At 42.6% G+C, this 17,191-nt stretch overlaps 1 protein-coding gene across 7 annotated transcripts in view; it reads right to left on the bottom strand.

Annotated features, from left to right (window-relative positions):
- Positions 1–17,191, bottom strand: part of DNM3 (dynamin 3) — a 241,736-nt gene that overhangs the window by 66,091 nt on the left and 158,454 nt on the right. For all 7 annotated transcript variants that reach the window (XM_033961013.1, XM_033961014.1, XM_033961015.1 and 4 more), the window contains one exon: positions 12,727–12,836. In XM_033961013.1, coding sequence (XP_033816904.1) covers positions 12,727–12,836 — 110 coding nt within the window. The remainder of the gene's footprint in view (positions 1–12,726; positions 12,837–17,191) is intronic.

Raw genomic sequence — 17,191 nt, 5'->3', positions numbered from 1 at the left:
CTCAGTGGTTGAGTCACCAGAATTCATTCAGTTGGTCACCGATTCAGTTGGCAAAACCGATTGACTCACATGGTCCTTAGTGGATATGTTGAGGACCGTTATCGTAAGATGACAGATGACCTTCGATTAAAGTGAAAAAATGACTCAAACATATCTTTTTCAATGTAATAGTTTGTCAAGCCTGGTCAGAACACCAACGGTGACCAGCATTTCACATAATGCTGCCTCAGGGTTTATTGTCCAATCGTGAGCTTTCAAAATGGGGCCCGCTGAATCGTGTCTCCTGCTACAAAAAAGATACATTTGAGTCATTTTTGCACTTTACTCTATGACCATTGGCTATTTATTTGCATTGCACAACACAGAGCTTCACTAAGCCCCACAGGAGGTTTTTTGCTGATGAGGTTCTACACCTGAACACCTTGTACCACAGCTGCGGTGGTGGGAGGGCTTTGTCTGAGGCTTTTCCTCCTAGTGGTGGCCCTTCTGACTTGTGTTGTAGCTGCACATCCTTCTACATGATCCAGGTATTCTTCATTGAAACCAGTTTCACAAACAAAATGGAGAGAAATACATGAGAATATGTGTTAGATGCATAAATAAAATGTATAGCAATTTTATTTCCCAGGATATCCCCCATTTATATCCCAAATTGCCCCTCAGGATCTTGGATGACTATGTTCCAGACATGCTACTTGTTTATATCTACCATTGTAGGAAGCATAAGCCAACTCAACCACTCACGCTGTTTTCAGTTTAATGTACTCTCTATGAGAGGCGAATCTCCTAAATTAGCAATAGGTGAAAATTTTTATACGCTTCACTAGAGAGTGGATACCATCCACATTCAACCTGGCTACTCTCAAACTACTGATGTCTGTGCTCCAGGCAGAGGGAAGAAAAAAGAAGCCTCCATCTTGTTCCTTCCTTACCTCGTTGATCTTCACACTGACGCAGAGGATCCGCTCACTCTCAGGCTGGCCTGCAAGCTCTATTAAAGGGCCAACATCCAGATGGGCCTTTCTGATGATGGGTCACACCAAAAGGCCCTTTGTGTGGACCAATGAGACCAAACCCAGGGGCCAAACCAGACAACTGTCCACTTCAACATTTGGCCCTGGCAAAGCTACCACCAATCCAACCCCTTCTCTCACCTACAACAACAAATCTGCCTACTCCTCAGCCAGCCCCTCCCTCTACCCCCTTATGCAAACACGCACCCACAACTCACCAGACCATCATGCTTTCGGCCACCCATTCCTCCTCTTGCCCAGCTAACCCAACATGGGCCATCCCCACACAACTATCTCCACACACCTGCTACCCCAGCACTATTTGCTACTATCTATTTCACCATTCCAGTCATCATGGGACATGGCAAATATGGTGACCTAAGCTCTCAACAGAAGAACCACCAAATCAGTAACCCCCTTAACCTCATCCCCCCGACCACAAATGACAACCCACTAATACTAGTCCTCATGAACGTCAGATCAGCCTCCAACAAATACATCATCCTTTACGATCTTGTCCATGACAATGGCTAGGATGCTTTCATGATCACAGAAACCAGGCTCCGAGATTTCGACGGGATAGTGCTGGGTGAACTATGCCTCCCAGGTGGAGTGGCAGCCATCATCAAGACCACCACTCTTAAACTAATAGACTCCATCACCCTCCCCATGTTGGAAGCCCTAGCCTTCATATTAAACCCCAAAAGTGAAGTCACAGAGCACCCCATTCCCCAGCAGAAGCCCTGGAAACCCTCAACTTAATCACCAAGCTATTCATCTCCCACAGACACCTAGCCATCCTGGGTGACTTCAACTTTCCGGATTATTCCAACATCACTGGAATGAGCGATGACTTTCTTTTCTCCTTAACTGACTTAGGATTCCTTCAGGCTGTAACCACCCCCACACATTCAGCAGGCAACATCCTAAACTTAGTGTTCATACACAGAGACCTAACCACTGAGTCCCAACATGTGAACTGCACCACCACTCCAATCCCATGGTCACACCACCACCTCATAGCCCTACAACTCCCTAACAAAACCAACCCTGACTTACCAAGATGCCCCAGTCTCACCACTCACATTCGGATCATGAACTCAAGCAACCCACTAAACATGGCTGCAGGCATTTGAGACCTCACTAAAACCTGCTAGGTGAAATCAGGTCTGTCCAATTCACCAACCTGTAGCACTGCCTCTCTGACATGAAGAATTGGATGACAGATAAACTCCAACTAAAAGCTTCCAAAACTGAACTCCTGTGGATCAGAAAGAAAAACATCAACCTCACCTGCCCAACACTATCTTGGGACTCCACACTCCTAACAGCAAAGAACCAAATGTGCAGCCTTGGGGTGATACTGGATGGCCACCTGTTCCTCAGCCCACATTTTGCAGGTGATCTCTACCTCCTTCTACTTTCTGCGCCAACTAAGAAGGATTAAACCTTACATCTTTAAACCTGATCTGGCCTAACTCCTCTACGCCTACGTACTCTCCAGGATGGACTACTGTAACTCCATATTCAATGGAAAAACCACTAAAGAACTCAAATGCCTTCAGCGAGTCCAAAACTCCACAATCCGCCTCCTTTACGACCTTAACTACGACGACCTCATCTCCCCAGCCCTTCACGCGGAACACTGGCTACCAGTCAACAAACGCTGTATTTTCAAAGCCCTTGTAATGGCGTACAAAAGATTCCACATCACCACCCTGCCTACATCTCATGCAAGCTACTTCAGTATACCCCCACTCGCCCTCTCTGCTCCGAAGCTGAGAGGCAACTATGCAGCCCTGCAGGAAGGTCTCTCCAAATGGAAACTGCAGATAAACGCTCATACAACCACTTTATACCCCATCTATGAAACCAACTGCCCACTCAGATAAGATCACAGGACTCACTGATGGCCTTCTGAAAAGCAGTAAAGATCTTCCTCTTCAAATGAGTAGCACCAGCTAACAGACTCTGCATTCCCCCTTTCCAATGGACTCTTCTGCTCTTAAACTAATGTAACTTCTTCTGTAACTAGTATGAAATGCCTTCTACACCTGAACATGTTCTTGCTACCATGAATGTCTTATTATTTACTATGAATGTCCTTTGTAACCCATTCTGAGCTCCTGGGAGAACGGGATAGAAATTGAAGTAAATATATAAATGTCAAAGAAAATGTAAAAATGGGATTACCAGAATTTGAAATACATAAATACCTGGTGAGTGGCCTCCCAGTCAAGCTGCCATCACAGTGAAAAGGACCATCCACACACATTTAGAAGAAACCCATCTCACATGAAAGAAAAACCACAGACACATAATCCCAAACCACTTTGCCCCATACCTCTCTACTACTACAACTCATAGCCTCTGCAAAGTCCCTCCATCTCAACCCATCCCTCATATCAATGCCATGATAATACCCATGTATCCTCACTCACACTTCTAAGTAGACCCTCACCTAACATACTGGTGGTCTAGTGACCCCCCTTCCAACCCCCAACCCCCCTCCCAACTTTAAAAAAATAAAACCCCTTGTGTTTAGTAGCACCCACCCCCAATTTTTACTAGGTCCCCATTACCCCTGTATCTGAAGAGGCACATGCTCTTGCCTCTGGTGCAATCATCCACAAAATTCCCTTATATAGTAGGTTGGCCCTGCCTGGTGCATACCAGGATGCACCACCTAGTGTATACCAGGATGCACCACCTAGTGTAGGATGCTCCCATTTTGCGAATGATGGCACTGGAGGTGAATGGACATAGTTTCAGGTACAGGGGTGCCACAGGCTTTTAAGAGGGGTCAGTAGGTGGGTAGGTGCCACTAGACACTAAAGATTTTTTTTATATAGTTAGGAAATGAGCAGGTTGGAGTAATGGAAGGGAAGAGAAGAGAGCCATCTAGACAACCAAGGACTTTTAAAAATTAAAATTGGGTGGCTGGAGAGCACATCACTAGACACCAGGGCACTATTTTGAAGTTAGGAAGGAGAGTGCCAGTCTTCTCAATGAAAAGGAGGGGGTGGGGGATGATTGAGGCCCATGCAGACTGCCACAACTTTTTTTCTTTTAAAATGTCACCCTTCCTTTTCAGTGCCTGAGCCAACTGCCACTCCAGGCACTGACAAGAAGGGTGACTTTTTTGGCAGAAATATGCATGCTCATTGCCGTGACTCTTTTCCGTTAATATTTTCATGACAGAGCAGGCAGTAAACTGGTTGTACCAGGTTTTCTGCATCAGCATCACAGAGGTACAGGCACATAGAGACTGCTCTGAAGTGATACAAAAGTTTGCTGTTTGAAATTATAAAAAAACACTCTCCTACAAATAACATTGCTTTTGTAGAATTTGGTTTTTCTTTTAACACTCTCTTCATGTGCCCTCTTCTGTTTAGGAATCATAGGCATGCTGTTTAAATTGATTACTTTAAACCTCGGACTTTCTATCTATAACTTATTACGCTTTAATTTCATGAGAATTTGTCCGAGTTGCCTGCAAAACCAATTGCCAAAGTCATAGTTCAGTATGGTACTGTCAGAGATGTGTCCGATTTCAGTTTGTCAGTGAGTTACTGCTAATGGCTGCAGACAGAGAAACATCCCAGATTCTGCTGCACAGAGACACCCCCCTTCCCCAGTCTACAACGGTTTCCCTTTCTCATTTGCAAAACTAGAATTCTCCAAACCAGCCACTAAGAAGCACTTCTCTTCTGGTTAGGTTTTCATAAGTGGAAAAAAAAAAGAGGAAAAACAGCAAACATAACTCAAGCAACTATTAAAATGTTTTATATTAAAACCATATGTGTGTATCAAATACTTCTGCGGTGGGAGAGTGAATGGGAGGGGTGAGCCAAGGACGGGTGGGGAAAAACAAGCGAGGAGAGGAAAGAGTAGAAGAAACAGCAAGAGGAAGAAAGAAATGTAGGGAGAATATATTATGAAATGTAAATGGGGCTGAAAATGAGAGCAAAAGAAGGTAAAAGTCTGCTTTACACAAAAGCCAGCAATGATGTAAACTCATTCACATAAACAAAATACTACAGTAATACTGTTAAGGGCAAAGAGCTCTTTGAACTTTACTTTACTTTTGCCATTCACATAATAGAGGAAATGGAGGAAGGATTTTGCACAATTTTATGAACTGATATTGAAATTCCTGTACTAGTTGAATCTGACTGGCATCACACATCTCATTCAAGAAGCCAGTTAAGCTGCCATTAAAATGTCCCACATTTTATATATCAAGCAAATTGTGCCATATTAGAGCAAGAGAAATTTGGGATTTTGTGTTCATAAGAAAAGTGTCAGTCTAAAATAGCTTGTATCTGGTTGAATGCATGAAATATCCAGAATATCTTTATCATAACTTTTTTTTAGGTGGCAGGGGTGAGTACACACAACATTTGGGGTGGGGGGGTCACAGTCCCCACTCCTTCCCCCCTCATTAGCAGACCAATAGAGTGGTCCCAAAAATCAAGCTCTTGGAACATGACCTTCACAAGTCTACTTTTGTTCTATATCTGGCCACTGTTAATTGTGCCAAATTATAAGCCTTTTGGTGAACATCTGGAGGTCACAACGATTTTTAATTTAATATATAAAATACAACTCCTCGATATATATTAATTTTCCATCTAAGCCTGAATTGTGACCATTGTGTGCAAATGGAAAGAAGTGTTACTTACAGCTGAAAATAGGCTTGTTGGCTTAATGATTATGCATTGTTCAATTTTCACTAATGACTGGTAATGTCTTTATTCCATAGTAAATACAAAATGAACGCTGAGCGGTAGTCCTACATTCAGTTAGTATTCATCAGTGTGGCTTTGGAGCACGTTGGATAGGTCTTTCTGTGCTGAGAAACAAGGCAAAGGAGGAGCTGCTGCTACTCATTCTTTGCTGTATTAAGGAAACTGCTCTTTCAGCAGAGTCGTTGACTACTGTCATTGTTGATGCTGACTGCTTCAAATACTCCAAATAGCATGTCAAGAGACCCAGTGTTTCAAGAAAAACTTCATTTTAAAGAACAAAAATGGATTTATAATTTAAATTGTGTGAAACCTTGGGCTTTGAATTCAGAAATAGAGCGGATGACGTTAGTATGATGGGTTTGTTTTTGGTTGGCCAGGGGCGGGACGAATGAGCATTATGTCATCATCACATGATCTGTCTGAAAGAATATAAATTGAGAGAAAGCAGCAGCCATCTTCCCTAGCTGACTGAACAATTTAGCGCGGGGAGCATGAGCTGTATGGCATAAGGTATTTATTTATTTATACTTGTTAAGGTTTTATAAAATGCTATTGAGTTATTTAAAAGTGTATTTAAAAGTATATTTATTGCTTCTTATAATACTTGAATTGCTGTTTGCACTTTATAGGGGGACTTTCCTTGTTAAAGCCCGATTAGGGCGAAACATAGTTTCTATGTCGGAGTGCTGTCCCCACCCGCGTAGACTGAGATGAGTATGACTATTTATACTATATGAGTTAATAAAGAAAATTGCACTATCAATCTCAGCGTGTCACTCGTCTGTATGGAAGAACGTTTGTTTTCATGCAGCCGACACTAATGAGGTTTATAAACTTTAGAAAGTATCCATAAAGATATACCTTTAGAGACCATATATACTAATAATATTTGCTTCAAATACTGACAGCTTGGATCATCTCTCCAGTTTGCAAGATCTTTTAACTATAAATTGTCGAGCCTTTTCTTGCCCGTTTATGTCAAGAACCCCAAAGAAGACATAAGTTCTCTTTGTTATACATGATGCCAGGCCAATGGGAGGGCAGTCAAGACATTTCACCAAACTTGTGGATTGTGGAAAATGAAGGTTTGCCACCATCTTGGAATTAACATCATTGCTTAGTCTGTCAAAAAACGGCCAGACAAGACACATTTTTGACAAGTACCACAGATGACTGGTGAATGTTGTTGATGCAGCCTTGGCAACAGCCTTGTTCGGATATTTCTGGAGTTCTGAAAGCAGAAGAAAGTTGAAATGTGCTTTTACAGGAAGAAGTGTTTCATGCCAGTAGCGGATGTAGATGAGGCTAACAAAGAGAACCAGTTCTTAGATGCCCTGCCTTTCTTTGACAGAAAGACAGAACTGCTGCAGGAATAGAAATATCTTAATATTGTATATGGCCTTTGCCATCCACTGTGCATGGTGGAAGGCCCCGGGTGCTCAAAATGATGGCTTCACTTTATCTGCATCCAGGAAGCCACCATGAAAAATTAAACAGAGCTCAAGAAGCTACCTGTAGTCTTCTCTTGGATGTGATGCATTCAAAGCTATTCTGCAGAAAATTGCAATTTCTTTCTGAAGGACTGATGCATCTGCATCAAACATATCGTCGGCAGCAACCTCATACAAATCCTGGTCTATGTATGACCAATTTTGCTGAAATTTTTTGAACATCGCAATATTTGGTCCTCCACTAACTCCAAACAGTTGAGTAAAGACGCTTCAAAGTACCAGTTCCATCGTATGATGTCAACAGGCAAGCCATGCTAATTCTCGTTCTAATGATGATTCAATGAAAGTGCATGCACCGTTCTTCAGGCCTGGTATCAAATACCATTCCCTGGACTCATCTCCAAAGACTAAATTCTTCTAGTATTGCGAGACAGGCTTTGGATTGCTGTTTGCCAGTTCCTCGGCCAATTTTTGGAACTCCAAGTAATCTCTCTTCTCCGTTGCCAGTGACAATTGCTGCAATTTTGTCAATTATTTCTTTACTTTTCCAGTAATGTCCAGAAGTTTTCCATTCCAATGCAGCAGTAATGGAGTTTCTGTTGTTTCGTTAAGGAATTCATCCTTCAGAATGGCTGCATCCTCATGGTTCTTGCATCATGAATGTTGGAATGAGCTTTATGTCATTTCATTTACATCATGGACAAGTACTTTGGCAACAGCACCAATGACAAATGTGGTTATCTGTCTGCCAAATTAACATGATCTAATGCTCTGGCAACTTCAGGATGTGCAAGGATATTTACCTTTGGCTGTTTTGACCGAGAACTGGAACAAGCGGTTCTGCTGACCTCAAAATCAGCATCTGAATTTGAACAACTGTCAGAGTCAACTTCAGCAATATTCTTGATATCAGATAATCCACTAGTAAGAGGGAGAGAAGTAGTAGTTGGCTGTGTAGAACTACTGATCATGTAGTGCAAAAAAACTCCACTTAAAGGTAGCCGAGAGTCTGCTCAAATGGAAGAAAAAGCCTCAGGTTTTATTGGCAGAGCTCAAGCTCAAACCACCATCACCATCATTGGCTAAAAATCTTCCATAGAGTGACAACTCGCTGTTGAGGTTTAAAATAATTGAGGACTGAGATATTTTGCAACTGAAACCACTGTGAGTGTTTAAAGCAGTCTGTTAAAATGCCAACGTTTCACAGCACTAAGCTGTTTCTTCAGGGCTATTATGATCTTGCTTGAATCTTCACAGAGTGATAGTGTTGTGTTCTTCTGTTTGAGCAGACTTTCAGCTACCTTCAAGTGGAGTTTTTTTGCACTACTTTATTTATACTTCCCCACTTCACCTTTTGCAATACTACAGTATTGCAAAAGGTGAAGTGGGGAAATATAAATAAAGTATCATAACATTTTCTGGCTCTACTTTGGCTGTAAACTTACTAACTTTTCTTCTTGCACTCTTTCTATCCTCCTTCTTTGCAAGTACAGTGTGAATGCCAGCCATACTGCATGAAGAAACATTTTGCATCTGCTGACTTCTTCAATTTTCATTGTGACTAATGCATCACTGGTAGCAACATCAAAAAGATGGACAAGATGTTCTTTGAAGGCTTCTTGATTCATCAGATCATGTTTGTTGCAACTGTGCTGGTTCTTTTTTGGCTTCTCATATTCATCATAAAGCTTCATCAATATGAAGTACATTCGCTAATGTGGTATTCTTGCACGCTGCCAAATTTCCAAGACCTTGAACATGGCCAGATGAGCTGCCTCTTTCAAAGCAGCCATTTTGTCGACGTGTAAGTACATCATCAATCGAAGAGCATCCCCATTGGTTAGAAGATGTGAACCAAGTCTATTACAAATTTGTTATACCGTCTTCAGACAGTTCATCAGTGCCCCTCCCTAGCAATCATACTTTAGCCCTGCTTCTTGTCTTTGACATTACTTCTTAGTTTTTATCCTAAATGTGTCATCAACTTGGTTTTCAACTTATTTATCACAAAACTAGCTTTTTGCTTTGCAGCAGTACTATTACTAAGTTGTTATTATTTAAATAATAAAACTGTTGTTGTCAATAACAGCTTCAAAAGAATAAGTAAGTAATAGTTTCTAAACACATTGTCGCAGTATGAGGATACTGTAGAACCTCTAAATTGGTCCAAAACTACTTCAGATTTTAACAATATCTTATCTACATGAGGTAGAACAAATTCAGACTTGTGGAGGCATGTTCTGATAAGGTTGAATTTTTACCATAGGGACCACCCTATAGACCAACAATGATCTATAACAAAACATCCCCTGACAAGAAATATTCTCAAAAAGATTTTATGAATAGTATATTCCAATTAACTAACATCACTGCTTGAGCTGGGTTCTTCAGATCCAATTGTGAGACCTTATAGTATCAGCACTAAGAAGTCTAGTTTTGGGCAAATGCTATGTCCTGATCCTCTGCCACTGCCTATCTATGCGTTCTAGGACAACATATGGCATGGTCTATCACTTCATTTTTGCCAGCAGCATCTGGAATCTAATATCATTCTATCCACTTATGTCTTCAGAAACTGTGGTGCAATCTTTAAATAAGCAAAACAACCGTGGAGATGTCCAAAGAAAACAGGTGAGCTGATGTATTTCACGACTATGCTATTCATTCATACTTTTCAAAGTATCTCACAACCGCTGAAGGTTTCCATCTTTGACTTCACCACTGGAGTGCTGTACAAACTTATTCCCGCTTATCACACAAAGCATGCCATAAACCTCAACTATGTTTCTACTAAAGATAAGACTCCTGATGCAGACCGGTGTGGCCGAAACATGTACATGTCGAGTCACTGAATGAATAAAGCAGAGTCGCGAAATACATCAGCTCACCTGTTTTCTTTGGACATCTCCACAGTTGTTTTGCTTGTTGTTGACTCGTGGAGGTGTTTCTCCTGTTCTGTATGCAATCTCTAAATAAGCACATTTATGGTGACACTGACAATAAGCCTAATGTCCCTTGTGATTTTGAGTAGGTCGCTTAACCCTTCATTGCCTCAAATATAAAATTAGATTGTAAGAATTCTGGAGACAGGGAAATGTGATCGTATGATTATTTCTGGTTTTTACTATTTTGACTTTTGGTTTTCTCTTGATTTTACCTTCCTCTTTAACACGGTCTTGTGGACATAATGAAACGCCTGGCATTTTTTACCCTTTTAATTGTTTAGGACCTGGATTCACTAACCTGCCCCATCGTGTCCGATCCGTGGCAGGCTGACCAATTCACTATGGGTTCATATTCAAATGGAGGCGATCGGAGGAACACCCCCACCGACAACACAAATTGCTGCTGAGCGATTCCGACACATTCACACACCATCTTCTTTGTAGATGGTCCGCATAAGCGCTCCACGCTCCTTTGAGTTTTGCTTTCCGCGCATGGAAGAAACTTTCACGAGTCCATGGTTAATGCAAGTTGCCTGTTAGGCAGAGATCAAAGCAAGAAGACCGAAATGACCACGCCACCCTGACTCTCCTGCTCTCTCCTGCCCTTCCCCGCAGTGCAGCCCCTTGCGTAAAAGAAGAACCCAAAACTCCTCTGGTCGAATGAGCCCTCACTCCTAGGGCTGTCTTTTTCCACACCGCTACATAAGCCACAGAAATGGCCGAGCAAATCCACCTGGAAATGTAGCCTTAGAGGCAGGCCTACCTTTGCGGGCAGGACACGCCAGAACAAACAGGTGGTCTGAAAGACAAAACTCATTGGTAACTTCTAAGTACCGCAACAAAAGCCTGCACACGTTTAGGGACTGCAGCACTCTGTCCCGGACCTTCAAGCCAGAGGAAGCAAATGCAGGGAGCTGGACTTCCTGATTCACATAGAAAGCGGAAATCACTTTTGGAAGAAAGGAAGGAACAGTACACAGCATCGCCACAGAATCCGTAGTACAGAAAGGGATCCCTGCAGGAAACAGCCTGAAGCTCCGAAACCCTCCGGGCTGAAGTGATAGCCACGAGGAAGCCCGTCTTGACTGTGAGATCCATCAAAGATGCCCGCTCCAAAGGTTCTGCAGAGTCCTTCTCATGGCCATTGGGAGATAACCCACATGTTTAGAATGACTAACCTATTACACTGGAAATAGCATTGGGGCCAATATGGATCCTTGTGGTACACTGCATGAGAGGGAAAAATGATCAGAATAAGAGTCTTGAAGTAGTACACTGCAAGAGCGATCTGAGAAGTAGGATACGAACCAGTTGTAAACAGTATTAGTGATCCCAATTTGTTTATGTCTTTGTGTTATCAGAGTATGGTCAACTGTATGGATCCTTGTGGTATACTGCATGAGAGGGAAAAATGATCAGAGTAAGAGTCTTGAAATAGTACACTGCAAGAGCGATCTGAGAAGTAGGATACGAACCAGTTGTAAACAGTATTAGTGATCCCAATTTGTTTAAGTCTTTGTGTTATCAGAGTATGGTCAACTGTATTGACTGTAGCAGTGAGATCTAAGGATATAAGGAGAGAAGATTGGCAATGGTCACGCCTCATCCTATCTCAACTTTAGAAAACTAGTTAAAGCAAACCTGTTCAACCAATTTGTAACCAAGAACTCTTAATACCTTACCAAGTACGCTTCCGACATGTACTCGACGCCTCTACTCTGTGTCTATCACTCTGACTTATTCCCACTCAACTTGTATCCACCCTTCTCCAATTGTACTCGACGACATCATTGTAATTATCTTCGCTGATTGTCCAGCTCTTCTTGTTGTATACCACCTCGAACTACCATGGCTTTGGCAGTATATAAGAATAAAATTATTATTATTATATACTGTATATGTGTGAGTAAACCTAAGAGTGATAATTCTGTAGAATAGTGTAATCTGAATCCAGTTTGGTGAGAGTGTAGAACAAGTATCACTCAATGTACCCCCATTTCCAGGGCATTAAATATTCCTTTAGCCTAGATTTGCTTCCTTTAATTTTAAGGATAAAGGAGATATGATAGAGACTTAAGTTCTTGAAAACTAATGTTGAACAAATGAGTCTTTTCCAAATGCATGGAAGCTCTGGAATTAAATGTTTTTTTTATAAATATTTTGATGCAATTTTTTTTATTTGTATGATTTTTATTTTAATATGTATTTGTAGATCTCTGATGAAACCTACTAAACTTTAGACAAGTTAGGTCCTTCTTCAACAAGATTGTGTATGTGTACCATTGTTTGTACCTCGGTTCTCTTTCTGGTTCTGCGGAGGTTACACTCTGGATTTCCTGTTCTGGACTTGAGTGGGACAAGCATCTTGGCCCCTCCTTTCACTGGGTTGTTAGTGGCCACTTATCATCCAGTAATAGTAATTAAATGGATCTGGTTCTATGCCCCGATCTGTCTGATCTAAGCAATCAGATTTCTCTAAGAAGTCATGTAACTACATGTGAGTCCCAAAGAAAATACATTAACCTCATCACTGGTCTTGCAGCAAAATACTGTTCTGCATGCCTACCTTTGCTCTGTATTAAAAAGTGCAAAGATGTGTTTGCTGGACATGAAACTCTTTTCCACATCTCGGACCTTCAGGTTGTCTAGAGGGAGCATGTATTTCTTCTCCTTCTCCTAAACAAAACATAAATAAACCAGACAGCTCAGATTAAAGTATGAGCTTCAAAATGATCACTTTTATGGTGCCCACACTTCACTTTACCAATCTGCAATAAGGGCCAGATTCTATAAAAGGCACCGGTATTGGTGGCCACCTAAGAAGCAGCCGCCGAGCGCGTGTCAATCACCTTTCATAGAATCGCAGCTGTTTTTTAAAATAGGCACCTTAAATGTAGGCCAGCATTTTAAAGTCACTGATCTCACACCTAAGGACACTTTCGGCACATACCATGCCCCTGCCGGCCTTAAAGAGTCCTTAGGTGGCGCTATCAATTAAAAAAAAAAAAAAAGTGCCCCCTGATAATTAATCAATTTTGAGTTCCGCACGACACTCGGCTAGGTGTCCCCAATCTAGACGCCTAGCAGTGCCTAACCTAGGTGCCATTTACAGACTCAGGCCCTTGGTTCATAAATGTAGACATCAAGTACTAGAATGAAGGATTAGTGACTTGCAAAATCCAGATCTATAAGTCAATCCACTCCCTGCCACTGGATACCAATGTTTGATGTGTTTATTGCTTCACAGATGATCATTTGTCACCAGAAAGAATAGGCAAGACAGGAGGACACGGCTTTGGTTGCATATCTCTTGACATAAAAGAAATCTGCAATGCCATCCTCTGTTCTAATGCAGCATTGGGTTCCCCTACATCTATTTTTGAAGATATTTATGCAATTTCAAAATAAATTTGTTTGCTAACAGAAAGGATTGGAAATTTTTACAAGAAGCTCTCTAAAAGGTATATATGTATCTTTAAAATAATACAGCTGAATATGCCCAGCCATGATTAGGGCACAGAATATAGAAGTTGGCCTAGTACTAGCTTTGCTGCACACCTACTGGTGATACCATGTAATCACTAGTGTTGTCTGATTCTTGACTTGAATCGATTCACCAATGCAGTTTGGCTGAATTGATTTGTTTAAAAAAAAATCTGACTCGCCAATTCAGGCACCGCGAGAGTGGGGGACGGGGCAGTCTGCTCTTGGTACAGATGTGGTGGGTGCTCCCAGGGTCAGCGTCCAAACTTCTTCTCTGACAGCAGCAGTGGCTGCAGCAGCCTTCACCCAGCACCAGGCCTTAAGAACATAAGAAGTTGCCTCCGCTGAGTCAGACCAGAGGTCCATCCCGCCCAGCAGTCCGCTCTCGTGGCGGCCCACTGCCTGAACAGTGGTCTCTGTCTAATTTTACAAATCCTCAGAAACAGAAAGTAGGCAGGACCAGCAGAGAGGAAGGCCTGACGCCAGCAGAGCAGTGAGTTGAGAAGACTGCTGCTGAGAGGTACCCGTTGTGTATCCCCCAGTTCTTCCCCATTGCTTGAGTGCCTCCCCTCACACTTTTTCCCATTGCTTGAGCATCCCCCCACTCTTCCTGCCGCTTGAGCGTCCCCCACATACCTCTTGATATGTTCACCAGCGAAAGCCGCATCTTCTACCTGCTGCTCGTGCTGGCCTCGGCTCCCTTCAGATATCATGTCCTGGTCCTGCAACCTAGAAGTGATGTCAGAAGACAGCCGTGTCTGGCGAACATTTAAAGAGGTACATGGGGGTGGAGATGAGGAGAGGCTTCAGTGGCTGGCGCCCTCCGTGAAGAGAATGCCTGGAGTGGTTTGCCCCCTCTTCCCACCCCTTTACTATGCCACTGATGCCAGAGCATGACGAGGGAGGAAGAAGGAGAGCTGGAAGGGAAGGAGAGGAGAAAGATGCTAAGGCATGGGGGAGGGAAGGAGGTAGATACTGAGGCAAGGGAAGTCAAAGAGACAGATGCCAGACCATGGGGTGGGGGTGGGCTGGAGGAAAGGGAAGAGAGAAAGAGAGGGTGCTGACCACATGGGGTGTGCGTGAGCTGGAGGGAAGGAGAGAGAGAGAGAGGGTGCTGGCCACATGGGGTGGAGTGGATGCTTAAGAGAAAATACAAGACTGGGGATGGAGCTGAGGGGTAGGGAAGGGAAAGAGGGTGCTGGATCCTTGCGGGGTGCTGAACACACAGGGAGGAGGAGAGAGAAGGGAAGGTACAGAGATAGAAGATGAATAGTGAGCACAAAGAAAGAAGAAAATGTTACATGGACAGGAGACCCTGGCGAGCGAGTTAACAGAAGACAAACAGAAATCAGAACCTGAGTCAACATGATTTAAAAAAATAATAAACTGACCAGACAATGAAAGGTAGAAAAAATAATTTTATTTTCTATTTTGTGAATACAATACATCAGGGCCAGAGCTAATGTTAGACAGTGAGCACTAGTGCTGTCCGATTTCCGATTCGAATTGGGTGAATCAATTTGAATCGATTTGTTTTAACAAAAAATTGGCCTTGCCGATTCCATTACCAACCCTCCCTCCATGCCCCCTAAAGCAGGAGCGGCAGCGCTGCCTTTTGCTAGCTTGCCGCTGCTGCTTTAGGGGGCAAGGGGAGAAGGTCAGTTGGGAAGTGCTGCCTTGGCCCTTTGCAGTGTCCTCCGGCTTCCGCCCTGGCCTCCCCGCTCTTACCTTAAGATAAATAGCAGCCTGCAGAGAGGATCGTGGTGCTGTAGCGATCTTTGCAGGCGGCCATTGTCCTCAGCATCACGTTGGCTCTGCTGCGATACTGCCCCTGATGTTAGAGGAGAGGCGGGACTACAGCAGAGCCAACGTGGTGCTGAGGACGACAGCAGACTTGCATGATTAACGTACGTACCATATATGACTGTACTTTGGGATGGTTAGAAAGGCTGGAGTGAGCTTAGACAGCAACTCCAGTTGTTGGAACCTAATGACAGTGCCAGGCAGACTTCTATGGCAGAAATATCAACAACAAAAAATGAAGACTGCATGGACCACATGGGTCTTTATCTGCTGTCATTTACGATGTTACTATATCTAGGTTAGAACTGTCTGGGGTTTTGCAGTTCAAGAACCATTTGAAAACTTTCCTTTTTTATTGTATTTATCAGTGAATTATTTGATTGTAAATTGTATTTTGTTTTTATATGGTTGAAATCAGTTGGGTGTTTTTTTTTTAAGTTTGTGTCAAGAGGGCATTCGGAAAAGTTGAAAGGGGACAGATTCAAAACGAATGCTAGGAAGTTCTTCTTTACCCAACGTGTGGTGGACACCTGGAATGCGCTTCCAGAGGACGTTATAGGGCAGAGTACAGTACTTGGGTTTAAGAAAGGATTGGACAATTTCCTGCTGGAAAAGGGGATAGAAGGGTATAGATAGAGGTTTACTGCACAGGTCCTGGACCTGTTGGGCCGCCGCGTGAGCGGACTGCTGGGCACGATGGACCTCAGGTCTGACCCAGCGGAGGCACTGCTTATGTTGTAATGTTATGATGTGGTTTAATTTGTATGTTTTATTGTAACTTACGCAGAATTGTTGGATGTGGTGAGTAATAAATGTGAGTAATAAATAAATAAGCACTTTGTACAGATATAAACACAGACATGCATACATAGATACTTGCAGAGAGGTTGGAAAGAATTCCAGGAGCCATGCTCTGCAAGCTTTCCCTACTTATTCACTTGTAGTGTTATCTATATGCCTATAGCTATTCTGAATTTTACTCAGCTACTGGATTATATATTAGTGTTTACAGCCTTTTAACTACTTAGAATTTTTTGCGACATTTCCCTTTGGTGCTATTTGCGTTTTGTTTTGTCCTATATGAACAGTGAAGTCACTGCAATTCTACTATTAACCTTTACAACTCGTTCACACAGTCAACCAGAGTTTATTGATAGACTCCTTACTCCCTATTATCCCGCTAAATCTCTTCGCTCTTATCACAAAATCTCTTAGTTGTACCATCTTTAAAACTAATACGTTGAGATCCAATAATTTTGCGGTCACTGCACCCTCCCTTTGGAATTCATTGCCTAATTATTTACGAACATAAGAACATAAGAAACGCCTTCACCGGATCAGACCAAGGTCCATCTAGTCGGGCGATCCGCACACGCGGAGGCCCATTAGGTGCTCCTTTTTGGAGACCCGGATTTCCCGTATCCCTCAATATGATTTGCAAGAAGGTGTGCATCCAACTTGCGTTTGAAAACCAGCACTGTATTTTCTGCCACCACCTCCTCCGGGAGAGCATTCCAAGCGCCCACCACTCTTTGGGTGAAACAGAACTTCCTGACCTTTGTCCTGAACCTGCTGCCATTCAGTTTCAGGCTATGACCTCTTGTCCGCGTCACATCCGAAAATGTCAGTAATGCTGCTTCCTGGTCAATTTGATCAAATCCCTTTAATATTTTAAAAGTCTCTATCAGATCTTCGACAAAGCAATTTAAAGCAAAACTCAAAACTTTTTTATTTGAGGATGCTTT

This window comes from Geotrypetes seraphini, chromosome 10, assembly GCF_902459505.1.
Source record: "Geotrypetes seraphini chromosome 10, aGeoSer1.1, whole genome shotgun sequence".
NCBI classification, from domain to species: Eukaryota; Metazoa; Chordata; class Amphibia; order Gymnophiona; family Dermophiidae; genus Geotrypetes; species Geotrypetes seraphini.
Note: the sequence above shows the minus strand (reverse complement) of the source record. Positions and strands in the feature narration are given on the sequence as shown.